Source organism: Molothrus aeneus, chromosome 23 (genome assembly GCF_037042795.1).
Source record: "Molothrus aeneus isolate 106 chromosome 23, BPBGC_Maene_1.0, whole genome shotgun sequence".
Classification (NCBI taxonomy): Eukaryota; Metazoa; Chordata; class Aves; order Passeriformes; family Icteridae; genus Molothrus; species Molothrus aeneus.
This window is the reverse complement of record NC_089668.1, coordinates 113,938-140,255: the sequence shown is the minus strand read 5'-3', so window position 1 is coordinate 140,255 and position 26,318 is coordinate 113,938. Positions and strand designations below refer to the sequence as shown.

The 26,318-nt window shown below is 56.5% G+C and overlaps 2 protein-coding genes across 5 annotated transcripts; both read right to left on the bottom strand.

Annotated features, from left to right (window-relative positions):
- Positions 1–923: 923 nt before the first annotated feature.
- Positions 924–8,438, bottom strand: TCEA3 (transcription elongation factor A3). Of its 2 annotated transcripts, XM_066564636.1 has the most exons (14): positions 7,418–8,438; positions 5,919–5,981; positions 5,711–5,816; positions 5,232–5,397; positions 4,920–4,988; positions 4,660–4,728; positions 4,461–4,535; positions 4,105–4,182; positions 3,851–4,005; positions 3,500–3,555; positions 2,499–2,654; positions 1,819–1,965; positions 1,669–1,740; positions 924–1,531 (listed from the first exon to the last, which is right to left on the bottom strand). In XM_066564636.1, exons 1-14 carry the CDS (start codon positions 7,484–7,486, stop codon positions 1,523–1,525), a joined length of 1,290 nt encoding a protein of 429 aa, XP_066420733.1. In that variant the 5' UTR covers positions 7,487–8,438; the 3' UTR covers positions 924–1,522. The 2 variants fall into 2 exon arrangements, with proteins under 2 accessions (XP_066420733.1, XP_066420732.1); XM_066564635.1 differs by lacking the exon at positions 924–1,531 and having other exon boundaries at positions 1,594–1,740.
- A 122-nt stretch (positions 8,439–8,560) lies between these two features.
- On the bottom strand, positions 8,561–26,077 carry ASAP3 (ArfGAP with SH3 domain, ankyrin repeat and PH domain 3). Of its 3 annotated transcripts, none has more exons than XM_066564631.1 (26): positions 25,864–26,077; positions 21,980–22,052; positions 21,272–21,417; positions 19,718–19,792; positions 19,384–19,433; positions 18,996–19,122; positions 16,862–16,947; positions 16,018–16,093; positions 15,808–15,894; positions 15,451–15,560; positions 15,140–15,218; positions 14,494–14,581; positions 13,949–13,997; positions 13,678–13,865; positions 13,430–13,563; positions 12,929–13,023; positions 12,486–12,666; positions 12,069–12,154; positions 11,846–11,961; positions 11,689–11,756; positions 11,409–11,516; positions 11,051–11,294; positions 10,690–10,963; positions 10,065–10,209; positions 9,795–9,917; positions 8,561–9,517 (listed from the first exon to the last, which is right to left on the bottom strand). In XM_066564631.1, the coding sequence occupies exons 1-26, from the start codon at positions 25,984–25,986 to the stop codon at positions 9,443–9,445; spliced, it is 3,006 nt and encodes a 1,001-aa protein (XP_066420728.1). In that variant the 5' UTR covers positions 25,987–26,077; the 3' UTR covers positions 8,561–9,442. The 3 variants fall into 3 exon arrangements, with proteins under 3 accessions (XP_066420728.1, XP_066420730.1, XP_066420731.1); XM_066564633.1 differs by having other exon boundaries at positions 15,149–15,218; XM_066564634.1 differs by lacking the exon at positions 11,409–11,516.
- Between the last annotated feature and the right edge of the window lie 241 nt (positions 26,078–26,318).

Here is a 26,318-nt window from a genome sequence, read left to right as displayed (position 1 = left end):
GTAGTTAGTGGTGGGCTTGGCAGTGCTGGGAGAGCAGTTGTGCTCAATTATCTTGGAGGTCTTTTCCAACTGAAATGATTCTGTGATTCATGCAGAGATAGGTGGGAGAGGCAGGAAGAGACACCAGCCTTTGCTGAAGCTTTGGAACATCCAAACCTGGAGCCTCAGGGTGGGTAAATCAACCCCTGGCAGGAACTGTAAGGGCCTTTCCATCATTGCATGGCCACGACCAGCCTCACGTGGGGCTGGAGCTGCAGCAGAGGTCCTGAGGGCTCTTGTGAAGGACACAGAGGGATGCCAGGAGATCCATCATAACATGCTTGGAGTCTGGCTCCCTCTGCTATCACTTAAACACCTTTATTAGACTGGACTGCAAAAAAATTTAAGTCCAAATCCCCCTATTTCAGCCTTGTCCCAGGCAAACACACCCTGAGGCACCCTGGGGATGGCCGGGAGCCCCAGTCCCGCCCTTCCTATGCTCCCCTCACACCTCAAGGTCACACCGATGTTTTATTCATCCCCTACAATCCGTTATATTCCTTAATTGCAGCCACACACACTGTCACAAGTGTAAATAATTGCCTTGGAGGCTCATTAATCACTTCAGAGTATTAACAAGCACCACAGCCCAGAGAGCTCTTTCAGGCGGCCTAAGGGTGGTGGGGGCCCCCCAAACACAGAGGGTTTAGCACCCAAGTCTGGGTACAAATGGCACAGCCTGTGAAAAAATTCACACCTCAGGCCAAGATTTAAAAATTAATGATGGGTTAATTAATAGCCTCACTGTTCTTCTCTGCTCTCACACTCTTGGCTCATGCAGACATGGGAGCAGCACCCTCCACGACCCTGAGGCTCAAGCTGGAGAGCTATAAACTCGAGACAGACATCCCAAACCCATCTTAGGAAACAGTCAATGCTGCAGAGATAGTTCACACCTTTATTACTCTGGCTGGAAGGGTTCTTCCTTGCTCCTCTCCCTGCCATCCTTCCTTCTTTCCTGGGACATGGTGCCTTCAAGCCAGGATGGATGGTCCATTTGTCACAGAGCAGAGGGGCACAGTGGCATCCCAACAGCATCTGGACATGCTGCACCCACCCTGTCCCCTCCATGTCTCTCCCCTCCCTCTGTGTGCACTTAGGTGAGGAAGAAGGTGTTTGGGTTATGACCTGGCCCTCTGCCACCCTCAGCTCGCAGGCACAGCCCCATCTCCATCGGGCAATGTCTCTCCTGCCCCCAAACCAGGAATGAGTCTGTTCCCAGTGGGATCCCAGCACACCCCAGTCAAAGGGCAGGAATTTGCAGGGAAGAACCATTGAATTCACAGGGACCTTCTCGAGTGAACTTGACATTGCCAGAGGCCAGGTCCCCAGGATGTTTGAAGGAGCCCAGTGCAAGGGTACAAAGAGCTGGTGTTTAGGGACTGGTGCCACCCTGATCCCTTCTCCCCAACCCAGCTGCCCAATGTGGTGTCACAGCATCTTGTCTTGCACCATGTTCCCTCCAGCCCAATTGCCAGCCGCATCAGCAGAACTGCAGGAGAAGCAGAGCCCAGGGCAGGTGGTAAGCCCTCACCCAGCACCCAAAGCACCACTTCAGGGGGCTCTGCTACCCCTGAAGGCTAGGAAAGGGGTGGGTTGCCCAGAGCCTCTCCCCAGATGGTCACAGACCTTCCAGCGGTTCCCACACTCGTTGCACAGCACAAACGTTGTCATGGGCTCGTCGGCGCTGCGTGTCTGTACCTGGGGTGGAGCAGCACTGCCTCAGTGAGACCCTTACAGCATCCCCTGAGGCAAGCTCCCCTGCAGACCAGGCCTGACCTGGTTGTACGTGCAGTTCTTCTTCTTGCATTTGCCACACTGGAAGAGGTCAGTGACGGTGCCACCTGTCTTGGCCATCTGGTGCTCCCGGATGGCCTCCTGGGTCATGGCATTCCGCAGCTTCTTCAGCTCATCACTGGCCATCTCCTGCCACCAGCATTGGCCCACATGGGTCAGTGTGGCCATGGCTCTGCTCACATCCAAGTACCACAGTCCAACACCCTCCCCATCCTCTCCCAAAACAGGATTAATCCTGCTGTCTGTGCTTGCTGGAGGGCTTAGACCCATCCTGATGAAAAAAATCATCCCATCTTCAAACTAAAACTGCTATCTGAAGGGATCTGTCTCCCCACAGGGGAAACTGGGCTTCCGAGGAGCCTGATTTGTGGACTCTGTTTGAGGAGGACAAATGGGGACACTCCAGCCTGATTCCTGCCAGTGTGACATCCCACAGCCAGATCTGTGTTAGGCTGGGGGTCTGCAGGGCTTTAAGGGGACCTAGCAGTGCTGCCAGCTTTGTCCTAATGCTCCCCGTGTCTCATTCAGCACTGGAGTGGGACAGGGAGGTGCTGGGACATCCCCACTGTGGACAGCACCAAGCCAAGACCCAGCACTCGGGCACCACAGAGGCAGCAGGGAAGAGATCCAGGGGCACCAGCCCCATGCACCCCAGTGCCCACCTCTGCAGTCATGCGGGCGATGAGGCTGGGCTCGATGGCCCCACACAGCACATTCCTCCGCAGCCCAGGGTTCTTGGGGTCCTTCAGGTTGCTGATCCTGCTCCGCACCCGGTTGCGATACTTCATGTCTGTGCTCTTCAGCTCCTGGAAGATATGTGGGGTCCGTCAAAGAGTCAACACAGGGGGATGGGGGATGCCAGCTTGGTGCTGCTGTCACCAGGGCCAATGGTCACGTGGAGGTGGCTGATCTCAGTGGGGCTTTCCTCCCTGTGGGAAGTGTCCCCATCCTTGGCTTTAAGAGGATGAAGCACAGCTTGAGATGTGGGGAGGAAAATGACTTTCCACTGCCTTGGAATGTCTAACATCCAGGCAAGGCTATGGAGCTCAGGGACTATCACCAAGCCCTGTGCTGGGACAAAAGTTCATGGTGCAGAGGACTCTGTCTACTCCCTCCTCCCAAAGAACATGAGTATGGATGGGTTGATGTAGCAGCTTTGGGCACAGAGTCTGGGAGGCACCGAAAAGGGCACCCAGGAGCTGAACCACCCTGGGGCTGGTCCTGGTCTCAGTGGGCTGCCAGGAGAACCCCAAGCCTTGAGCTGGGGGTGGGCAGAGGTGGCTCCATCCCTTCCAGCATGGGACAGCCTGGACATTGTGACAGACTGGTTCTAGCAGGAGACACAGGCACCTACAGCAGGCTCATGGGAAAAGCTTTGGCTGGGTTTGGATTTATTTCCCCAGAGACAAAGGCAGGTCCCTGACCAGAGGGGACTGGGGAGGACACAAAGGCAGGTGCTCAGGAGATGCTTTGCTCAGCATCAGCTTCAGCCTTAGCCTCAGCATCCTCTCACTGAGGTCTGGGCTCCCTCTGCAGGCAACGAGCACGGCAGAGTCTGTCACCCTCTGTCCTTGTCCCTGTCACCCTCTGTCCTGTCCCCAGCAGCACGTACGCCCCCCCAAGCAGGTGAAGCCTGGGGACCCTTAGGCTCCCAAAGGATATGGTCTTCAATCTCCGATGCCATCTTCTCGCAGTTAACACTGAACTCCTTGTAGTCGTCTAAAGGGTAGAGAGGTTAAGGGGTGACTTTCAGGTGTGAAACCAGCCATAGGTCTCACTGTACCTCCCCCAGAAAATCTCACCTCTCCCCCTGTACTTGCCCCGGGCTCTCTATCTCTAAAATACCTAATTTTACCCATCTTGAACCTTACCAAGATGCATCCTCACATCCAACCCCCTTATCAGAGACCCTAGCAACCTTCTTTTCTTTCCTTTGGGGCTGAATGTTCCTATTAGGACTGTCCCATAGGAGAAATAGCCCAGTCTGGGGTCCAGCACCCCAAGAACTGCTCACCATCCATGCGCAGTGCAGCCGTCAACATCTCAATGCACTTGTCCCGCACTGAGTCCCCTGTGAGGTAGCAGGGGGCCAGGAAGCAGGGGCTGGCAGAGAAGGAGGGGCTGCTGGGGGTTCGCGGCACCTCAGGCTTGGCCTTGCTGCTGTTGGCTCTGCAGGGGCACATGGAGGGGCATGGGCAGGTGGCAGGGTCCTGGCACAGCCGCAGAGACCTGCCGGGGTCCCTTGGAAGTGGAGTGGGTCTCTCCTACCTTTCCTCCTTGCTGTCACTGGAGTTTCTCTGGGAGCTGGTGGGAACTGGAGAGAGGCTGGTGCCCACAGAGGCCCTCCTGGGAGTGGCATGAAACAGGACAGTGGGGATGACACCAGAGACAGGACAGGCAGGACAGGGGGCAGGGACTGGTGGCAGGACCTCAGGCATCAGCACATCGATGAGAGCACTCGCTCGGAAGCCAACAGGAATCTCCATTTGCTCCTCCCAGGAAATATCCCCGTGCTGTGGCAGGATCAGGGCTCCCAGCCACTTCACACCCCCTCCACATTCATGGTATTCCCAAGCGGGACCCTAAAAGCATCCCCAGGCTGCCCAGGGACACCCCCTCCTTACCTCTCTCCTGACAGTCTCTTCTGTGTGGAGGAGGAGGACGAGACAGTTGAGGACCTGGAGTCAGCAGAGGCTCTCCTGGCAGGACAAGCCCCATGTCAGAGGGCAGTAGCTGGGACAAGTGATGGGTCCACACCCCAAGCACAAGCCAGTGAGGGGTCAGGGTTTTGCCTCTCCCTTCCTCATGCAGCCCAGGACCCACCTCTCTTTCTTGCCATCCAGAGGTGATTTCTTGGAGGACGCAGTAGGGCTCCTGCCATCACTGGACTCTCTTCACCACCGCCCAAAGGAAGGGAGAGAAGCTCTCAGCAAACCCAGCATACTCTGTCAACCTGTGATCTGGATCCTGTCCATCTGCATCCCCCATCCCTGAGCCCCCCCAGGCTGCCAGCAAAGCCTCCTCTGGGCTGGCAGTGCCTGGCAGAGCCTGGCGTGAGGGTCAGGGCATCCTTCAGCAGGTACCTCTCTGGGCTGGAATCAGCAGAGTGGCCCTGGGTGGTGGTGGCATGAGAGTCACACTTGCTGGGCTTCCTAGAGATAAAGAGAGCATGGGTCAGATGAGCACTGTCCAAAATGACCTAGTTTTAGAGAAGGCAAAATAGAAAATATCCACTTCTCCCTCCTCCAAAATCGGCCCTGGTGCTGTCTCAGAGGCAGTTTGGTCTCCAGAGGTGCTGCCAGCATCCATGGGTAGGCAGAGATGGATAAACTCTTAAAGACCAAGCAGAAGGTGGTCTCATATTGACCCTGGTGTCCCCCAACAGGACTCCTCACCTCTCCTTGTGCTTCTCCCTGTGCTTCTCAGCTGTATTCTTGCTGTGCTTCACCCCTTCACTGGGGCAGCTGGAAACATCCAGCCCCTTCTTCTTCTCCTTGTCTCCATCTGTGTCCTTCTCCTTCTTCTTATCTGCATCCTTCTCTTTTTTTGTGGTGGTGGACTCTGTGGGAAGGATTTGGGTGTCATAGTCACAGCCCAAACCAGCATAGGGCACCTGCAGAGTTGCATCCTGGGGTGGGGAATGATTGTGGAGATGCTCAGCCCTTGGTGGGGCACACATTGATTTACACCACTCTATCCCAGAGTGAAAACAAGCCTTTGGAAAATCTGAGTTACAGGTTATAGGAGCCTGCATGTCCTAGCTCTGGACTGATTCCACTCCATCTCCCCAGAAAGCATTGGGGCTTGAGGTGCAGGGATGGCTCAGGGAGGATTGAAATTTTAGGGGTTCTCGTCTCCCTCCAGCATCGCTCACCCAGAAGCCGCTTCCAGTTTTTGATGAGGATTTTGGCTGAGGCCACCACCTCTTCATCTGAGCAGTGTTTCCGCACTGAGTTCACAGCCACTCCAATCCGTGTGGTCTGGGGACACACACCAGGGACACATCCTTAGGGATGTGGTGGCTGGCACAAGGCACAGGACAAGCCACCCCATGGGGTGTCCCCCCACCCAAACCCCCTCACCTGGAGCAGCTGGATGGTCATGGTGTAGCCAGTAAGGGACTTGAGCAGATCCAGTGCCCCTTCCTAGAGCAGGGAGAAGCCACAGAAGCCCTTGAGGAGGCACCAGGCAGCACCAGGAAGGGCATGACAGGAGAACCCAAAGCAGCCCTGGCTGCTCCCTGGGATTGCCTGACCTCTCACACCAATAGAAAAATCCCACACCCAAACCCTGCTGGATCATCCCAGCCCCAGGTCACATCTCCAGCTGGATAGCACGAGCTTTTCTTAAAACTTGAGAAAACCCCCATCTGCAAGAAAAATCTGGGCCGGTGGGAGTTAGGGATAGCTGGGGGATTTCCCAATGTCCCCCACTCAGGGGTGTGAAGGTCCATGGGACACATCCTGGTACCCTGCAGTGGCAGCTGAGATAAGGATAGTCCAGCACAGAGCCTTCCTCCTCCTCCCTCTCTTTCTCCTCCTCCTCATCCTTGGTATTTTTAGAACCCCAGCAGCAGACAACAGCTCCCAGGTATCCCCTCGGGGGACACTTCCATGGAGTCCCATCATGAGGGGCTGGATCAGATCCCCCCCGTTTGATGGGCGCAGGGACATTCCTGTGCTGTAGGTGGACCCTGGCTCTGTCCCATCCCAAAGTGCAGCAAGAGAAGTATGGAACACCCCTGTCCCTTGACCCCTGGGTAATTCCTGGCCTCAAGCAGAGCCATGGGATGTGGTTTGATACCAAGCACTGGCATCCCAAAAAGCCACCAGATCCATGGAGACGTCAGTGCTGCCCCCCCAGCCAGTAGCCTGCACCTTGTCAGGGCAAAGGCCAGTGGAAACAGTCAAATATTAACTCTGAGAGCTGGGTTTGGCACATGTAACAGGCTCACCAGGATCCTCACTTGGCACAAGGGTGGCAGGGCTGGATCCTGGCTTCCCCAGAGCACAGCCACCCAGGAAACAGTGTCTGACCCCTTCCCCTCCCTTTGCACACTTGTGAAACAGGCAGGGCTGTGCCCGAGGGTGTTATATCCACCAGCCCAGAGCTTTTCCTTGCCTGTACATGAGCCTCTGTCCCTGGCACTGATCAGGTGTTGGTGCACAGGCTGGGGGCCAAACACCTGTCGCCCACAATCCGGCGCTGCCAAGCAGTGTCAGGAGCTGCCACCCATGGGACAAACACCCCCTTACCCCCAAATCCCAGTGTCTGGGAGCAATGGGGTACAGGAGAGCCCCAAATTAGAGGCAAAATTAAATCCCCTGGGTGCTGACTATGATGTCCTGAGGCTGGGCTTGGGTGACACAGGCAGCACCCCTTAAACCCACTCAGCACCTCCAGGGACAACGTGAGGGCTGTGAAAAGCAAACCCCCCCCCCCCCCCTTTCCCAAGCCACACAACATTCAAACATGCATGTAAACAAGCAAGTGTGTAAATAAGCATGCGTATAAATATGTACACGTGTAAATACGTATGTTTAAATACGCGCACACGCCCTGAGGAGCTCAGCCACCTTACCGTGCTTTTCCTGGCCACCATCTTATCCAATTTCTTGGCAATCCGGACCAGCTCCTCAGCGGGCCCCATGGCGGGGGCTCCAGTGGAGCAGGACGCTGGCTGCGGGCACAGCTGGGCACTGCCGACATGGGGGTCCTGGGCAGCGGGGTGGGAGGGAACAGAGAGGAGGGGAAAAGGGGGAAAGGGACGGGAAGGGAAGAGAAGGGAAGGGAGAGAAAGCAGAAAGGAGGTGGGGCTGTCCCGGCCAGTTATAAACTCCTGCCAGGAAAGCAAAATAGCACGGGGGAGGGCTAAATATAGCCAAGAACCACGGCTGCAGGAACAGAGGAGGCGCACGCTGGGGCGCTCCAGGACACGCGGCTCGCGGCCGTGGGGAGCCCAGGGAGGCACAGGGCCCGGGATGGGGCTTTGCCATCAGCACAGCTGAGGTAGGGAATCCTCAGGGGCACGGGTACAGTGTGCCACAGGCTCTGTTTTTTCCAAAGTTGATCCAGCAGCGAGTGCCCTGGGGGAATAATCTTTATACTCCATGCATTGGAATGTTCCAATATATGTGGAATTCCACTATACAGGAATAGTTCTTATACTGGAGTACTCCATATATTGGAGTATTTTGGTACTGAGAATACCCCATCCCTGGAAATGTCCAAGGTCAGGATGGACAGGCTTGGAGCAACCTGCCTGGTCTAGTGGAAGGTGTCCCCCCTACATCAGGGGGTGGACGGAATGATCTTTAAGGCCTCTTCCAACATTCCGCGATTGTGCGATGACAAATGACACGCTGCAGTCTTTGAAGCACAGCAGAGATGGTGCACCAGCAGAGCCAGCTGATAGTGTGCCAGCCTGGGGCAGGAGCAGGAGCCCCTCAGGCCTGGCTGGACAGGCAGCAATACGGGACACAGGCCACTGGGATATGTAGGTGGCAACAACCTTGCCATCCTTGCTTGTCCCTGCTCCAGCACTCACATGGGGGGGCTGTAGGATGAGCATCCTGCTCTGGATCCATGTCCCAGCCTAGCCCTACATGGCTGCCCCCAAGGGTGATCACAGATGCCAGGGACTGGGAGCCTTGGGAACACATCAGCAGCATCACCATGCTGGGGATGGCAGGGCAGGGGTTGTACCCCCCAACACATTCCCAGGTGCTTAAAAAATGATGGTTTATTAGAAATCAGACAGAAAACATTTTAAAAAAGACTTTTTTGAGATGAAGCATCTGACACAGAAATGAGAAGGGTAAAGTGAGGGGTATGGAGGCAGGTGGCTCCCAGGGGACACTGCTACAGGGGTATGCTGGTCCTAGAAAAAGTTGCAAAACCCCCTCTGAGACCCGCCCCCCAGGGAAGGGGCAGTGATCCAGCACCCACCCCATATGAGGGACATGGGGCAGGGGCTCTGTGGTACCACCTGAAACATCCCCTGCCCTCCAAATCAAGGAATGGCATTTTGCTACCAGTTTTGGAGAAGCTTTGGAGCATCCCTGAACTCCACCAGTCCAGGCAGCTCCCAGAACCTGGGGTGGGGGATGGACACACAAAAAAACAAAACCCCTCTCCTATTTCTTGCCTATCCCAAAGGCTTCACAGTTGGGGTGCATTAGGAGGCTGGTGATCCATGGTTGCCCCCAGGATGAGGAGGAGGCTTCATGACTATCTGGCAGAGGGTAGGGGATACCAAATACAGCTCCCCCATCCCAAATTCCTTGCAGAGAAGGAAGAAGAAAACCCAAGGGATGGGCAGAGACCACAGGTATGACAGAAGAGCAGTGGGAGCAGGGGCTGGCACAGAAACCTCAGCCCACCAGTGCAGCAAGCATGTCCATTCTCTGCTCCTCAGCCCCCCACTGCTGCCATCCATAGATGGTTTTCCCAATGCAGGGGATCTCTGGACCCCCTTGGAGGGCAGTGGTCTCATGCCAGGATCCTGGGCACATGTCCCTTTGGCCTGGCTCTACCAAGCCCCTAGCAGAGAGCTGGCTCTACTACCAGTCAATGGGACAGTGACAAATGGGCCACCCCCAGACAGTCAGTCTTGCAAGAGGTGGACGAAGCTGGCAGGGAAGACTCCAGTGCGGGATCCATCACCCTCAATGAAGCCAACCTGGGGGTGCAGAAAAAGGGTTCAGGGGACTGCAAGTCTTATCTTGAGATATCAGATCAGCCCCAGAACTTCTTCCCTGCTCAATTCCAACAGGGATTTAGAGAGGAAAAGCTGTGGTGACACATCAGTGGAGCCCTCCTAGCCCTCCTCCATGCATACATGGGGCAGAAGTCCCCCATCTGTGCCCCCCAGAAAAACCCAGCCTCCAGAAGAGAACTGGAGGGGGAAAAGGACCAGGATTTGGATCCCAGCACCTGTCCATGCCATGGTGACTCACCCAGATCTGCTCGTCCTCCTCCCGTGTCACCACGATGACCTCCCCCTTGGAGAAGGTCAGCTCTCGTGCCTTGTCTCCCTTGCAGTCAGCCACTGCCTTTACTCGCTTCTGCCTCCCCTTCGCCTGAAATGGGATCAAAAGGGGGTGACAGACCCCCCGAAGCCATCCAAAAGGTGGCAACAGGGATAGGACCCTCTGATCACTCCATCTGCCACCCCAGGATAAGAGGAACTGGGATGCTTGGGGATGCAGAGGAGAATTTGCACCTACCGGAGCAAATCTTCTGGGCATGGGCACAGGGGGAACCTTGCTGAGAGCAGGGTCCTCAGGGCCACCAGGGCTCTGGGGGGACCCAGCCGACCCCATTTTGCCCACCGTGCCACCAATGCGCCGGTATGAGCGGGTGCTCTCTGAGCTGTGGGTGACAGTGGGAACAGTGTCACCCTCCCTCTGCTGTTGCCTTCCCCCACCCTGTTCTCCATCCTGTCAGGTCTCAGGGAGGTTAGGCCTTCCCCCATGGGACATGGATCTCACCCACAGCTCCCTGGATGCTGATGAAAAGGGTCCCCAGCACCCAAACTCCCTCAAATGAGCCCATCCCACCACATTTTTCCAAAGAAGAGAAAAAATACATATGATAAGTGGCAGAGGATCTTGGTGTCCTCCCAGATAATCTGCATCATTGTCTCCAAGGACAACCCAGCATCCCCATAGCTGCCCTTGTCTCCTCCTGCATCCCAGGGTCACCATCAGTTTCTTTGGAGGGTGGGGACCCTTTTGCTTCACAGCAATTCTCCATGCCCATGGGGGTGGCAGAGGTTGAAGTTCACCCACCAGCACCATACAATGATCCCCCAACACCAAGTGCAACCCCAGTCTGGAGCAGGGTCCCTACCCAAACTTGACAGGGGGGATGTCAGGGACTGTGCTGCCTGGCAAGGGCTGTGTGGGTGGGGGACTCAGCTCTGGCCCCCGCCGACTGCTGCTCGTGTCCGTCTCGGAGCGGGTTTCCCAGTAGGCTGCCCACTGGCTCTCGGTGGGGCTGCGGGTGCTGGGGGTGCCATCCAGGGCACCCGTGCTGCTGGCACAGGGCAGGCTGTGTGGTGCCACTGCCTCTGCCGGCCCAGAGAAGTGGGGCTCCGATGCCTGCCGGGGCAGTTCAGGGCGTTCTGGGGGAACACACACAATGGGGACAATAAACTTGGTCTCTGGGGGAAGGCACAGCCCCACCATGATGACTCCCTCCTCCAACTCACCGGTGGGGCTGTGGCTGGGTTTGGGGCGAGAGCTGCCTCGCATAGGGTTTTTGAGGGGCAGCGGCGGGGGGATCTCCTCGCTGTGAGCCCGGCGGGGCGCAGTGCGCGAGGGCACCAGGATGCTCTCGTAGGTCTTGTTGGTGATGTCCATCCCCATGCAGCTCCAGCGGGTCTGGGGGCAGGCAGGCAGTGGGCTGGCAGCCAGTGGTGATGTGCCCTTGAAGGAGCGCTGGAGGGGGCTCACCTGGGGGTACACACACAGCTCCAGGGATGTCCCACTACCACCAGCCCCGCAAAAGGGTCTGCACTCCCACAGCTCCCTTACTGGCGATGTGGAGGCCCCACCATCCCACAGTACCTTCTCCTCCAGCTCATCCTCACTGTCATAGGGCAACTCTGATGGGGGCTCCCAGTCATAGTCCACATGGATTTGCAGAGATAGCTTCCCTGCCTGCGCCTGCTCCAGCTGCCAGAGGGATGGGGCAGGTCAGGGGGATCTCAGGATGGGGCAGCCCACAGGGGTCTTGGCACTGGAGGGACACGTTCCAAAAGCCCCCCACCTTCATGCCAGTCCTCCTCAGGCACTTGATCCCCTCTCCCCACTCTGAGCTTCTCCCCCATTCCTCCATCCCACCTACCAGCTCCTCACACTCGCTGTACTTCAGCCTCCTCGCCACATCCAGAGCTGTCTCGCCTGCCGCGTTCACTGCCCAAGGGACAAAAGGGGGACAAATCCAAGTTGCAGCCTTGCCATTCCCACCAAAGAACCCCAAAACCTCTGTCCCAAGCTCATACCTGTGGTGAAGGTGGCTTTCCCTTTCAGGAGCAGCTTGAGGCAGTTGGGCTGGTTATAGAGTGCACCATAGTGCAAGGCCGTGTTCCCATTCTGTGTCACCTGGTCCAGCGTTCCCCTGTGCAGGGCCAATAACAGGAAAGTCAAGGCTTTGATACAAGCATCCTGTACATTCCTCCCGTGAGAGAGAGGGGCAGGGAACACTGGGAGCCCTTGGGGACGCACCCATTCTGGATGATGAAGTCCACCAAGGGAAGGGATGATCTGTCGGCGTGGCGTACGGCCATGTGCAGCGGCAGCTCGCCTGCATCCTGCCAAGAGATAGGAGTGAGAGATGACCCTGAGAGTGCTCATCTTTCCTCAGGATAAAGTGAAAAGAAGTACTGGATCCAAGAATGCTCATCTTCCCCTTGAATGAAGGGAAAAGGAGTGCTGGACACATGTATACTCATCTCCCAAGATATGGAAGGGAGAGGAGAGCTGGCCTCAACAATACTTCATCTCCTGTGTGTAGGAGAGAAGAAAGCTGGACCTAAGGATGCTCACCTTCCAACCAGCATATCCCTTCCCAAAGCCCAAGGCAACCCAGAGCACAGCCACCCAGAGAGGGAAAATCCATTCCCTGTTGGGTGCAGGCCTCACCTGACCCTCAGGGCTGGCCAGGGGCTTGGTCAGGTCATGCCCCTCGGCAAAGGCCTTGAGGAGGGCCAGGAGGTCACGGGCTTGAATGGCTTCCCAGAGGCCGTGGGGGTTGTCCTGGCTGCTTTTCTGCACGTAGCGTCGCTCCATGTACTTGGCCATGATGTATTCCTTGCGCGCAGCCCTGCCGGAAGGGAGGCTTGGATGGGCATGGAGACAGGCTGTGGAGCCCTGTGCTCCTGCCTTCTCCTGAAGCCTCAGATTCAAGGGTAAGCCTCCAAAGAGGTGCAGATCCCCACCACAATCCAGCAATGACACCAGGATGCCTCATCCCAGGGCTGTCTTAGATGGGCAGTGGCAGCATGGGGACAAGAACAGGGCACACACCATGCACTCCTTGTCCTTCTCCTCCTCTTCTTCCCAGCACACCCAAGTCCCTGACTCACATATCACTGCTGGCTGAAGGCTTGGGACAGTCCTGTGTGGGTAGCGCGGCCTCCATGATCTCATTGAAACGAGTGTTCCCAATGCTAACAGCCAGCTAGGGAGAGAGGAGAACAGAGGGACATAAACCCTCCTGGTCACACTCACCCTGTTCCAGCCAGATCCCATCCCAGAAGGAAGGAATCCATTGGATCCATCCAGGGCTTTCCCAGAGCAGCATCTTTGCCAGGATGATGCTCTCTTATGGAAGTGGAAATCTATTTTAGGAGGGAGAAAATCCTGGGGAGCTGCCAGCAGCGTCCTGCTTAGCAAAGAGCTTTGCAGAGCCCCCCTTGCCCACACCACTGCACTGGGAAACTGAGGCAAGTTTGCAAGCCCTGGAGCAAACTGGGGACAGATGGGATGGAGGAGAAGAAAGGAATCCTGTGTCACAGGAGGTTTGGGAGACACAGAGGGTGGTTCCCAAGGTGCCAGGAGATCTCTCGGCTCAGAGAGCAGCTTACCAGCAGCTCAGAGGTGCTGAGAACATCCAGAGTGAGGGACTGGATGCGGGAATAATGCACACCCAGCTCCCGATGGATGCCAGAGCACTCGATGCATGTCAGGATGCCAAGGTTGGTAGAGAGCCACGTGGGATCTGCAGTGGGAGCGGCGCGGGGCTCAGCGGCATGCCCAGCCCCCAAAGATGCTGTGACCCCCATGAACCCTGACTCACACCCAGGGCAAGGGGACACCCCAGGCCCTGACATACCTGGGGCACCGCAGTCACAACACTGCTTGTTTCCTGGCATGTTCTTCACCTCACTGATAACCAGCCTGGTGAGCTCCTGCATGCCGCCGTCCACCCCGGTGCCTGCTGCCACCCCGCCACTGCCCCCATCCCCCTTGAAGGCATTGCTCAGGGCTTCATCCTTGCTGTTCTGCAGCACCGAGACCCACCTGGAGGGAGGAGGAAGAGGAGGATGAGGAAGGCAGAGCAGGATCTGGCACGTCAAGGAGGAGGGATAGGCTGTGGCACTTACACAACACACTCTTGCTCATCCTCTGCTTGGAAGTGATATGTCCTGTTGTCTGCAGGGATGGGGAGAGAGGAGAGAAGGTGAAAGGAGAGAAGCTGTGTCTGCCACATCCTTTGAATTGTTTAAGCTTGGACAGGTCTTGGAGCAATCTGGTCTAGTGGAAGATATCCGGGCCCATGGTGCAGGGGTGGAACAAAACAGTTACTTCCAATCTAAACCATTCTAGGATTCTATGGTCTAGGGATGCCAAGGAATCAGATGAAATCTCTTCAAAGGAGCTGCTTAATTACAAATTAAATCACTGCACATCACTCTCCCATCACCTGAGCCCTGTCACAATCTCTTTTTGTCTCAGCTTTCTAGCCCTCACTGGATTGGTCCTTCATCTGTAAAGACGGCCAGGAAGATACCCAGAGCCAGATTAAAGAGGGTGCCACTGTGTTTCAGAGGGAAAACTCACTCCAAAAAGGGAGAGGTCCCACCAAAGCCTCCACCTCCAGGTCAAACACCTCACACCCCAGCCACTGCACCTCATCCCAGGTACTCACGTGTCACCAGGTCAAAGCATTTTTTCTCCTCAGCATGGGGCCGCACCTGGCAGGTGAGGAGGTTCAGCTTCACAGGGGGACGGTTTATCTGCAGGGTGAGAGGACCGAGGTGGGTTAAAGGACCAGGAATGAATGGGATGGGCATCACCATCTCCAGTGGCAACTGTGGTGGTACAACCACCACCACAGATGGTTTCTCTCGGGATAACCATGCAAATCAGACTTTGTCTGACTCATTTCAGAAGAACAGGAACCCTTTGCAGGAGAACATGGCTCCAAGAGGTCCCTCTGTCCCTCCTGCAGTTTCCAGCCTCCACCGCCAGGGGGCAGGCCTTCCCGCCCAACCAGCCCATCCCCTTTGGGCTCGTCTGGACCCGCATTGTCCGTCGGCCTGCCCCCGCCAGCATCACCTCCTCTCCCATAGACAGACACGGGGCACCACCCTGGGACCCCCGTCAGACACGGGGACACCACCCTGGGACCCCCATCAGATACAGGGGACTTTCTTTAAACTGTCCAGTCTCATCCTGCATTGATTTTTAAGCCAGGCAGATTTGTGATCAGTTTTGGCAAAATTAAACCTGAAATCCAATGGACACCAAGCCCCAAAGGGTGCACATAAAAGGGTCAGGGCTGCAGCCCCCACCCTCCCCACCGTGCTGTGGGAGATGGTCAGGCAGCCATACTTCACACCACACTTCCTCTTCTGCCACACTTTGCGGATCCTGAGAAAAAGGAAGAGGAGGAGTGGGGATTGCACAGCTGCAACCACCCACATCCACATCCCAAACCAGCCATGGCAGAGGCCTGATGGGAGTTCTGGACATGGGGTTATGCTTTCTCTAACTCATAGAATACTAAATGTCCTGTGAGCTGGATTTCAGCTCTGGACCTCCCATGAGCACTGACAATGTCAGGATGAAGCCAAGAGCTCTCCAGGATAACACTCATCCTCACCCATCACTCTTCTTGTACAGGAATCCTGACTTCTCTGTCCCGTACTGCTTGTTGCCTTGGTGCTGGTGGATACTGTAGCCACTGCCAGAGTTCTTCCTGTTCAAGTTTTCCTGAAAAAAAGACAGTAAAAAAGCGAAGTGAGAGGCACAGAGGTGGCTGCTGCCCCAGGTGACCTTGTCCTTACGGAGGTGCAGTGTGTCCAGAAGATGCCAGACAGCCCCATGCCCTCCCAGCATCCAAATGTCTCCAGGTCCCTGGAGAGGTTAACCCAGCTCCCCTCTCCCAAACTAACCCCAGCGTACTCAGCACCTCCCAATGCTCCTTCCCAGCTCTTCCCTGCCCATCCTGGGGTCTCACCTCCTTGTTCTCCAGCTGCAGGATGTTGCGGAGGGAATCACGGGTCTGCGTGAGCTGCTTCACCTCCTCCTCCTGTGCTTGGCGCAGCTGCAGAGGGAGCAGCTGCCCTCAGGGCTGCCCTGAGCACAGGTGCTGGCCGGGGCTGGCACAGGGACGGGAGCATCCCGGGGGACAGGCTGAGGGCACTGCATGGCAGCGTGAAGGCCTTACCGCATGCAGGGACACGGCGAGCTTCTCAATGAAGGGGTAGAGATTCTGGGCAGCCTTCCAGCCGTCTTGGAAGAAACTGGGTGTTTGTTGAGGGTGATTAAGATGCAGATGGGGAAGATGGAGGAAAAAAGAGGGTTTTTAGAGAAATTGTGGCAGGAGATCATGGCGATCCCCTCCCTGGTACTTGCTTTGTGGCTCCCTGGCTACGGGGATCTGGAGAGAGCCCAACAAAGTCCAAGTCTAGCCCATGGGGTTTGGATACCCCAAATGTTTGGGATGTTTGGCATGCAGGATTGGCCTCTTGTTTAATCCTAGCTCAACTCACTGGGGAGCAGTGCTGCCAAAAGCCACAATCTCAGGGGTCCCTGGGTCACAGTCCCAGTCAAAGACATGCTTTTAAGCACCATGACAGTCTCAACCTGCCTCAGCTTCGCCACTTGAGAGCTGGAGGAGATGATGACTCCCACACACTGCTATTCCAGCCTCACAGAGCAACGGGAAAGGCAAGGGGATGTTGATCCTCACTCCAAACACCCTTGTTACAAGCCCCATGGCTAAAGCCAGAGGTGCTCAGCTGAGCTCATCCCTGGAAATCTATCCAGAAACCAAATAATCAGATACATCTCAAGCCAATGCCCCTCCCACTGCCCCATGGACACGTTTACAGCTCCTCAAGACAACAAAGCACATTTCAACTCCCCAGAGAAAACTGAGAAGGGATGGGCTCTGCCCAGTATCTTCACTAACAGCTTTATGGCTCTGGGATGAGAGCAGAAGACCCCAGACCCTCGTGGGACCACCCAAGGGTGACAACCAGTCCCATCTTGACCCAGGTGGCACCTACTTGTGCTGAGCGTGGAAAAATTTGATGAGGCTCTGCAGGAAATCTGGTCCCTGCTTCATCTGAGACTCTCTGGCTTTTAGCAGGTACTGGACGGGGAGAAAACACCTGGTTAGGTGACAGAGACAAGGACCAGCTGAAAATATCCCAGAGGAAAGAGCAAGAGCCTGTCTAGCCCTTGATTCCCTTCCCAGCACAGGGAGGAAGGTTAAAACACTGGCTGGGTTTCAAGAAGTCAAGTCATGATGTTGGATTTGAAGGCAGCTCACTGGGGACCACCCTCAAAAACATGGCTCTGGACGTCCTCCAAGACATGGAAAGTTCAAGGACTGAGGCAGGCCTCCAGGCTTTCCAGCCCAGCATGCTTCTCCCACTGCCCATTACTTCTGGAGTTAATAAATAACCAAAACTCAAGGCAGCTTGTGAAGGAAAGAAAAAACACAACAAAAAAGGCCAAACGCTTTTTAAGATATGGCCTTTGTATTCCCAAAAAATCAGATTCCAAGAAGCGAGCACCTGCAGCACACCAGCACTGGAGGTCTGCTGAGGTGCCCCGTGGGATGGGGAATTTCAGCTTTATGCATCAAACCCATCCATCAGCTGCAGGCAGGGAAGGAAACACACTGACTCTCGCTCACCCTAAGTAAAAGAAGGAGGGGAAGAGATTTTCCCCCTGCAAGCTCCTCTCCAGCTGCTGGAATGGTTTTGAGTGGGGAGCGAGGGGAGGGGGAGGCAGCCCTGAGCTCTGGGGGCTTTCCAGGGTGAGACAGAGCTCCTGGAATGGAGCCTCACCCTGCCCCAGGCACTGCAGACACCCTGAGGGGTCACTGGACTGGGCACGGCTGTTAAAGTACTCCAGACAGCTGGAGAGGCCAAGTCAATGTCAGGGAGCACGTCCCACCTAGAAAAGGCCACATGTGCCCAGCTCCTGTAGGATGTCCCTGCCCTGCCACCCACATCCCACGGTGACAGTGGCAGCAGAGCGTCCCAGGCAGCGCTGGCTGGGACATGTGAACAAAGGGATGCTCCCACAGCCCTGAGGGTGTGAGATGGCCCACGATGAGGAGACACCACAACCCCATGGAATGAAACAGGACCCTGGAATAGCAAAACCCACCTTCCAATAAACCTATGTGCATCATATGGGCCTCCAGCCACCCAGAAGAACTGCCCTCCCATTTCCAGGGCCAGCAGCAGCTCTCATGCATGCAGAAACACGGGTGCACATGCCCTGCTCCAGCTCCCACCTCTCCATGTGCTGTTATTTATCCCACAGTGGAGCTATTCAAGGGAGTGACTCATCTGGCCGGGTCCCAGCTGCGAGGCAGGCACAGCCTCCTACCCACAACCCCTGTTCTTTGCTGGGGGGCATGGGGCGGCACCAAGATCTGGCCCTCAGGAACATGGGAGACCTCTGGGACAACCCATGGCAGACTTGTTTCCTGCTCTGCCACCCTCGAAGTTTATGGGGCTGCTGAGTGTCTGGAACCAGGACACTTGGGTTCCTCCTTGCTGCAGGGCTTTGAAATTGAGTCTCCTTCATTTATTCCCATCTGATCTCTTGAGCATGACTGCAAGAACGCAGAATTGACAAGGATCTGAGGTGACGTGTGACCCCCTTCATCAAAGCCAGGAGCAGTTTTGAGGATAGGCAAAAACCACAAAGCCAACCTCACGGACGTTAGCCAAAAAGCTTACTTTTTACCCAAATGCCACCCAAGGAAGGGTAGGAGTGGGGCTGGGGGGACACGGAAGAAACCCCCAGGCCACCCTTATGGGGCACCATGGGTGCCATTTGGAGCTGCATTACACAGGGACCTCAGTAGGGGGATGGGATGGGATGGGATGGGATGGGATGGGATGGGATGGGATGGGATGGGATGGGATGGGATGGGATGGGATGGGATGGGATGGGATGGGATGGGATGGGGATCCCTGAGCTGGGACCATGATGGGGCACAGGGAGAAGGGAATGGACAAGGGTCCCCCACAGCACACAGGTGGGGCTGCTTTGGTGTCGGATACTGGGAGAGGCTCTGATGTCCCTCCACAGCTTCTAGCAGAGCGGTCCCCCGTGCCCCCCGGGACTCTGTTCCTGGGGGGGAAAAGTCCCCAATCCCCTTGGCACAGCCCCCACCTCACACATGTGGAGCTGCAAGAGCCGCCGCTCCTTCTGCATGTCCTCGGCCACCTCCACTGCTGCTGGCTCTGCCTGGATGACCCCAGCCACGCGGGCTCGTTCCTTCTCCTTCTCCATCTTTCCCCTGTGGAATGGGATGAAGGTGGGCTGGGGACATCCCTACTCTGAGGGGTGTCCCATGCAGGAGGCTGCAGTGGGGATGGGATCAGGAGAAATATCGCCAGGCCCTTTCCAGCCCCTCTCCCTTTCCCCTTTGGGAAAAGCTGGACCAGAACCCTCCCCGTGACAGATTGGCACCATTGGTGCCTGGCTCCAGTCCAGGGACAAAACACCTTTGTGCAGAGTGGGATTAGGTAGATTTTGCCAGAGGCAGCATGCTACTTACACTTTGGTCTCATAATCCTTCCAGGCCTTTTCAATCTGCTTCTTGGAATCCTGTGGCAAAGGAAAAAGGGGGTGGCAGCTGTCAGGGAAAGCAAAAGAGCCGGTGGCACTAAATGGGCCAAGAGCTTTGCTCTGCATTGCTGCACCCCTTGAGGGTGACGAGTGTCCCTATCAGGTCTTCACCCCTCACTTCTGTCACTCCTAACCCTCACTGCTTCCTTCCACGCCCTTGTGCTAGCTCCTCCCTTCTCCTGGCCACAGACATGAGCTGAATCCATACCAGAGGTCTCGCTGCAGAATGTCACCAAATGAGTGACCCTGGGGACAGGACTTACCAGGCGGCCATCCTTCAGCTGCCCCTTCAACAGGCTGTCCAGGGGGAAGGACACGATGTTATTCAGGTTCTGCACCTGCAGAAGGTAGACATAGGGCCACCCCACGGTGAGGGAAGTCAGGGAGCTGTAGCCCCAGGTCTTCCCCAGTGCCAGGGACCTCCCCCCAACTCTGTCACTGCCCCAGGAAGGGTTAAAGAGGCTGGAAGGGTGGCTGAATCCAGGATCCTGGCAGAGGGCACGCTGGGGCTTGTTGGAACTGGCTGCAAGATGTCTGACGAATGTGGCCCTTCCCACAAACCACACCAGCAGCATAGCTGCCAAAAACAAAGCTGTCTTCCCCCACTGACACCTCATCCCTGTCCCCAGCATCCAGCAGCACGACCAGCCCCTCCATGGTCCTGTGATACAAAGAGCTCACCCATGTCAAAGGGGCTTCCCAAAATGCCTCCCTTTTTTGGGATCTGGGGATAGCAGTGCAGCCGCCACTATGCCTACCAGTGCTGTGCAGGGGTCTGTGGTGAGGACATGGGAGCCCACTGCTGTCCTGGTCTCCCTCCATGCAGCCCACGGAGCAGCGCCCCATTTTAGAGCTGTGAGAGCAGCTCCAGCACCCACATGGGACTTCCCCAGTGTACCCAGATTTCTTTTAAAGGGTTTTGGTCCTCTGCAGCACCTGAGGAGAAACCCAGCCCCAGGGCACAGGACCACCCCCAAACCAGGGGTAATGGGGGAGCTCCAGGGAGACTCTAGGAGGAGAAACAGCTTTTTGGATCTGGTTTTGGCACAGAACTCACTCAGCAGCATGTGGGGCAGGAGGTGGGGACCCTCAGAACTGGTCCAACTCCTCCATCAGGACAGTTCTGCAGAGCTCTACTGAAGCACGGGAGTCCAGCAGGCTATGACAGCCAGGATGGGGAAGGGGAGGAGTAGGGAGGCCCAGATTGGGGTAACTGGGAGAGGAACACATAAAAAATCTGAAATTCTTGCTGGGGGAAGGGCAGCAGAAATCAATTTCCTCCTTAAGCAAAGCCAGGGGCCAAGAACACCCTTTGGAGAGGGGGATTTGAAAGTGAAAAGAGAGGGGGCCACATGGGACCCCCCCAGGGATTTGCTGCTGGGCATGCATGAACCCAGCTTCATTCAGGACCTGAGTTTTCCATCGGAGCCATTCCTGGCTCGGCTCACAGCCGCCTCTGCCTGCTCCCCATGGCCCCACTGTGCAGCCCAGCGTGGCTTTGATTTACTCTTGGCAAGCAAGATCAGAGATGCAATTGATGTGAGAAAAAAACAGAAAGCAAGAAAAAAGGGAAAAATGAAAATAGCAGCCCCAGCTTCCCATTAGATCCCAGTGTCAATGGCCCCAGGGAGCTGGGAGTGAGCTATAAATTCAGTAATGAGGGTATCAGATGGTCTGAGAGCACTGAGAATGTGTCCCTGAGCCCAAGGTAGGAGGTAGGGATTGCTGCATGTGGTGGAGGGCAGCTAAATTGGAAGGAGGGGAGCTGCACTGGTTGGTGGGGGATTCCAAATCCAAGTGGATTTGGGACAGCTCACCAGATTCTTGAAGAGTGCAGTGACCTCGCGGGTGAAGACCGCCAGGTTTAGGAAGCCGGTAGAGAGCTCATGGTTGTTCTGGGACAGGTGGTTGTTGCCAAAGTTCTCCAGGGCCTCACTGTACTGTTCTTCATTCTCCACATGGGCTGTATGGAGAGACACCAAAGAGGGACATGCGGTGACCCTGCAGCACCCGACACATTAGGGTCACACCATCTCTCCATTCCCTTCTAACAGAGCCGGCCCAATCCTAATGCAGGACAGCAGCAGTGCCACAAAACAACCTCCCTAAGGTTCTCAATTTTTCCTTTTCATATATATTTCAGACAGTTTTTGGCATCTAAGCACATTATCAGGTCACGTCATGTGGTTCCACCAGCAGCTAGCATCCACCTCCTTACTTTTTTTGGGTTTGCCACCCACCTCTGTAGCAAATCTGGACTGATCCTGCTGGACAACACCACTGGAATATCCAAAACAAGCTTCCTAAGGCTCTCCATTTCCCACTTTATACAATTTTAAGACAATTTTTGGCACCTTAGCATGTTTCCAGACTGGCGGGCTTGTAGCACCCAAGCAGCAAATAGCCCCAGGCTCAGCAGCACCCACAGCTGCCCGGTGTGACCATTGCTGGTGGAGGATGGGGCTATCACACAACCCCAGCCCCATGCTCTGGGTATGCCCATCATCTCCCTAAGCCCAACTCACTGAGCCCGGAGATGTGAATAGCTTTCACATATTTCCTGATCCTCTGGAGCACAGCTTGGTCCCCATCCAGGCTCTGCAAGAGCAAAGAGAGAAAACAAATGGAGCTCATTAGCCAAGCATGGCTGCCACTCCCCCAGCCCAGCTGGCCCTTGGAAAGGCTGCAACTCTACTGTGCAGATGTGTGGGGTGGGATCCAAGCTCCCAGGGCTGGGAAAGGAGCTGGAGGCATCCTGGGATGCTGGAACCACAGCGTCCAGCCGGTCTCCTGCCAGGGCTGTGGTCCCAATAGCTTTGCTGCCAGGCAGGGCTTTGGCTGGCTACAGAGAGGAGGGTTTGAGCAAGACAGTAGGAGGAGGTAAGAGGCTCTTTGGATCCCAGCAGCTTCTATTAAGCATGGAAAGCTTAACAGAAAGCCAGCTTCGCTGGCTCTTGCAGGGACTGTTTCAACCAAGGAGGAGTTGAAGCATCATGTAGCACATAAGCCCATCCCCATGGCTCAGAACCAGGCGAGATGTGTGAGGGTGCTCAGCTCTCACAGGACCCATGTCCTGCTGATGGGGACCTAAATCCCATAAACCCTTGTGCTGATTGTGTGCTAAACCACAACAATCCCACAATGAGCAATGTGGCTTTCCAAACCCCCCCAGCTCATGCATGATCTTGCCCCATGGTCCCCAGCACCACGAGTCTCCCTGCAGCCCCATCACCCAGATCCTGCTCTGGTTTGCAGCTCTCCCCATCCTCCCATCTCTTCCTACCTGTATAGCCCTGATTTGCCCCTTAAGCACCACAACAAATTCAACCCCACCAAGCCCTGTGACAATCCCACCCCACTCAACCCAAGGGCAAGGGGCTGTGGTGCTGCCAGCACAAGCATCTGAGCACACGCTGGCCCCAGCATCAGGAAAGGGTTAAGGGTGGCTTGGCTGCAGGTACCAGAGCCATGATAACAGGCTGGAAATATTTAGAGGGCGTGAACAGCAGAAAGGGCAGGGATGAAACCTCGGAGGAATTACAATAAAGAGGCTCTCTCTCTGCTTGAGCTCTGTTGAAGGTTTTCGGGCTGATGTCAAGGCTGATTTCCTGACAGCAGGGTCAGCCCAGCTTCAGCACTGCTCTCTTCGCCAGATGGGATGCTGCCAGGATGAACTGGCTTGGAGCAGACTGGGGCTGAGGTGGGAGCCAAACCCCAAGAGTTTGCTCAGGAGTCTTGCAATGCATCTACAGAGGGGAGAATGTTGGGGGTGCACCAAAGCCCCTCATGGCCCTTCTCTGTGTCACATCCAGGTGCACCAAACTCTCCAGAGCAGAGATATTCCCTGCCTCTGGGGGAACTCAGGGCTGGATGCCTGGATGCTCCAGGCTTGCAAACCTGGCAGAGTCTTAGGAAGGGGAAACTGAGGTAGCATGAGATGCTTTGGAAGCATCACTGGGAAAATGTGGGAAGACGCTCCTTCAAGTGTCCAGGATGGAGCAGCTCATCCTGGTGCCAGCTCACAGCTGCTGGATGCAGAATGCAGGGCTGGTGCAGAGCAGGGCTGATCCAGGGAAGGACACAAGGGCTTTAAGGAAGGGGTCTGTGCATCTACCAGTGGGCACAGGGCAAGCAGAGACAAGTATTTGGGTGGTTAACACAGAGGCAATCACTGTACAGTGCTGCTGGCACCTGCAAGCAGCACTGGCATCCCCAATGTACCAGACTGGCTGCTGGGAACACAGTCCTCGGCTGCTCAGGAGTGGAGGAGCAGAGATGTCTGGAGCCCCCGTTGGCACCCATCATCCCCCAGGCCCAGCTCAAGGGCTTCTGGTCAGGGGGCAGCTGAGGACATTGGCATAACAGGGACATCAGCAGGAGGAATTCCCCATGGGATGGAGGAAGGGATGAATGCACACCAGCACCACAGCTAGCTGGGCTCGCAGGCGGGGGACCTCAGGCAGGATGCTCAATGGAGGCCATTCTTCTCCCTCCCCCGCTGCTGCCGGCTCGTGCTACCCAGCGAAGGAGCCGCCACAGGTGCCAGAGCCAGGATGCCAAGCTGTCAGGCCAGGAGCAGTATGTGGCACTGCCCTCGGGGACAGGGTGAGCTGGGAGCTCATCTGCCATGTCACCCTGCCCTAGTCCAGAGGTGCCCAGTCCCCTCTGATGCGCACACAGCACCAACCACCAAGGGCTGGATTCAGCCTTCCGAGCCCACTCCAGAGACCTCAGGCTATGTCTCTGCAGCAGCCCCAGGGATACTGAAGTCCCACAAACACCAGGGAGAGGACCCTCTTTAATCTCAGGAGGTAAACTGAGGCACAAAGTAGCTCTGGGCAATATCAGGATGTCTCCTTAGTGTTAAGCAGCAATCTCCAGTCCTCTCCCTGCTCACTCCTGCCCCCGATTGAGACCAGCTCCTATCTTGGGTGCATGTGGCCATGCTTTGTCCCAGGGTCCTGGTGGGATGTAGCCATCCCTTCCCACCCAGCAGTCACTGGAGTTCGACCAGCATCCTTCGCTCCCTCCTGCTCACCAAGCCACCTGCCAGTATTTGGAGTGGTGACAGGATGGATTATGGCTCAGTTTGGTCACAGAGCATCTCTCCCCTCCCCCAGTGATCCCCAAATCTGCCACTGATTATCCCCCTTGCCTCATGCTATCACCATGTTGCAGCTCCAAAGATAGCAGGGAGCTGGTTTGCTCAGATTTCCCTTCTCCCCTCATGCTAGGACCAGGGGGATGCCAAAGGTCTAGCAGCAGGTTGGGCTCTTCCCCAGAGCCTCCAGTGGCATGGAGGCTTCAGCCCTGTGCCCTCCATGGCACATATGGCACAGCAGTCACGATTCCCAGCTATCTCTCATGCTTGCTGGAGCTTTACTAAGCCAATCCCAGAGACCCCCAGTCATTCCCGAGGGACGCATCTCTCCCCATCCCTCCATCCCTTAACCACAGCCTCTCCAAGCAGCCAAACAAAATTCCTGCTGTCCCTCCTGGCTAGAGCCACCTCCTCCTTCCCCACTGGGAAGAAGATCCATGACAGTGACCAGCATGTGCTGATGGAGACCAAGATGCTACATGGTGTGTTCCCAGATTGCCAGGTGTGGGACACCCATCCCACTGCCCCCAGGTATCCCAGCAGCCCTTGTGCCGGGAGCCCCCCACTCCCTGCCAGCTCTGGCTCTCCTTCAAAGTCATTCCTTAGCTAAGAGGCGTTGGCAAAAGCCACAGGACCAGCTGGAAACTGCCTTTATTCCAGGCGGGAGGAGGATGAAGGCAACCCACCACCTTCACCTTCCCAAAAAGGCTGCCGATGACTTTGGGGGACATTGAAAATACTCCACAAGGAAGAGACCCCCCCAGCGACACCACATCCTATCGGGGCTGGCTCCAGTACAGGAGCTCGATAGTGGATAGAAATGTGGGGCTGATTCCCTGGGGGCATGCGCTGGTCCCGGTGGGAAAGAAGGATGCCCTGGCCCCAGGAGGGATGCCTTGATCTCCGGGAGGGGCAGGTGGGAATGCTCTGGCCCTACAAATAAGGAAATAGGCCACCCTGGCCTCGAGGTGATAGGGGATATGTCCTGGCCCCGGGGGGGGGGGCGGGGGGGGGCACTTGGAGCTTTAAAGAAGCCTTTGCTCATTTCTACAGGCCTTAGCTCCCCATAAAAGTACGATGGGGCTGCTCGGGAGATACAAACGGCCCCCCCATCCGAGGGTCCCAAACCACCCGTTCAGGATGACCAGCGTAGTCTCGGGATGAAAGGGTGGGCTCTGAAAAACAGAAGCCCGAGGGAGGCGCAAGCATCAAGGGACTAGCACCCAGGGACCCCAGCACCCAGCGGAGGTGTTCCCAGGCGGGATGCGCAGTCTGACCCCCCCGACCACACCCCCCGGCCTCGCTCACCTCCTCCAGAGCCCCCACGGTTCCCCGGCACTTCTGCATCTTGGAGGCGAAGGCGGCGGCCGGGGAACCGAGGTCCTCGCTGGCAACGGCCAAGAAGTCGGCCACGCTGAGCTGCTCGGGCATGGTGCGGAGGGCACCGGGGGCACTGGGCGGCACCGGGGGCGGCGGGGAGCGCCTCCCCTGCGGAGCGCCCCAGCGTGCCGGCTCAGCCCGGCTCAGCGCCCCGCACCGCGCCGGCAGCCCCGCACCGCGAGCCCCGCACCGCGCCTCCCTCCGCCCGCTCCCGCCCTCCGCCGTCACGCGGCGGCCCCGCCCGTCCGCACGTTAAAGGCGAAGAGCCGCGGTGCTCCCCAGGAACTGCTCCAGTGACCCCCGTTCCGGGACACGGGGGGTGCGGGGTTCCCCCGTGCTCTGGTGGCACGAAGAGAAAACCCTGCGGTTTTTCTTCTGGATCT

Bases quoted from the DNA above. Each gene is read 5' to 3' on its own strand.
- TCEA3 (XM_066564635.1), bottom strand. From the start codon at position 7,486: ATGGGGCCCGCTGAGGAGCTGGTCCGGATTGCCAAGAAATTGGATAAG. The intron at 5,817-5,918 runs GTGAGGGGGTTT...GTGTGTCCCCAG, and splicing joins TGACCATCCAGCTGCTCCAG to ACCACACGGATTGGAGTGGC. The intron at 4,183-4,460 runs GTAAGGAGGGGG...TGCCACTCCCAG, and splicing joins AAGAGACTGTCAGGAGAGAG to GAGGGCCTCTGTGGGCACCA.
- ASAP3 (XM_066564631.1), bottom strand. From the start codon at position 25,986: ATGCCCGAGCAGCTCAGCGTGGCCGACTTCTTGGCCGTTGCCAGCGAG. The intron at 10,210-10,689 runs GTAGGGACCCTG...TGTCACCCACAG, and splicing joins ATCCCCCCTGTCAAGTTTGG to CTCAGAGAGCACCCGCTCAT. The intron at 9,918-10,064 runs GTAGGTGCAAAT...ATCCCATTTCAG, and splicing joins TGCCCAGAAGATTTGCTCCG to GCGAAGGGGAGGCAGAAGCG.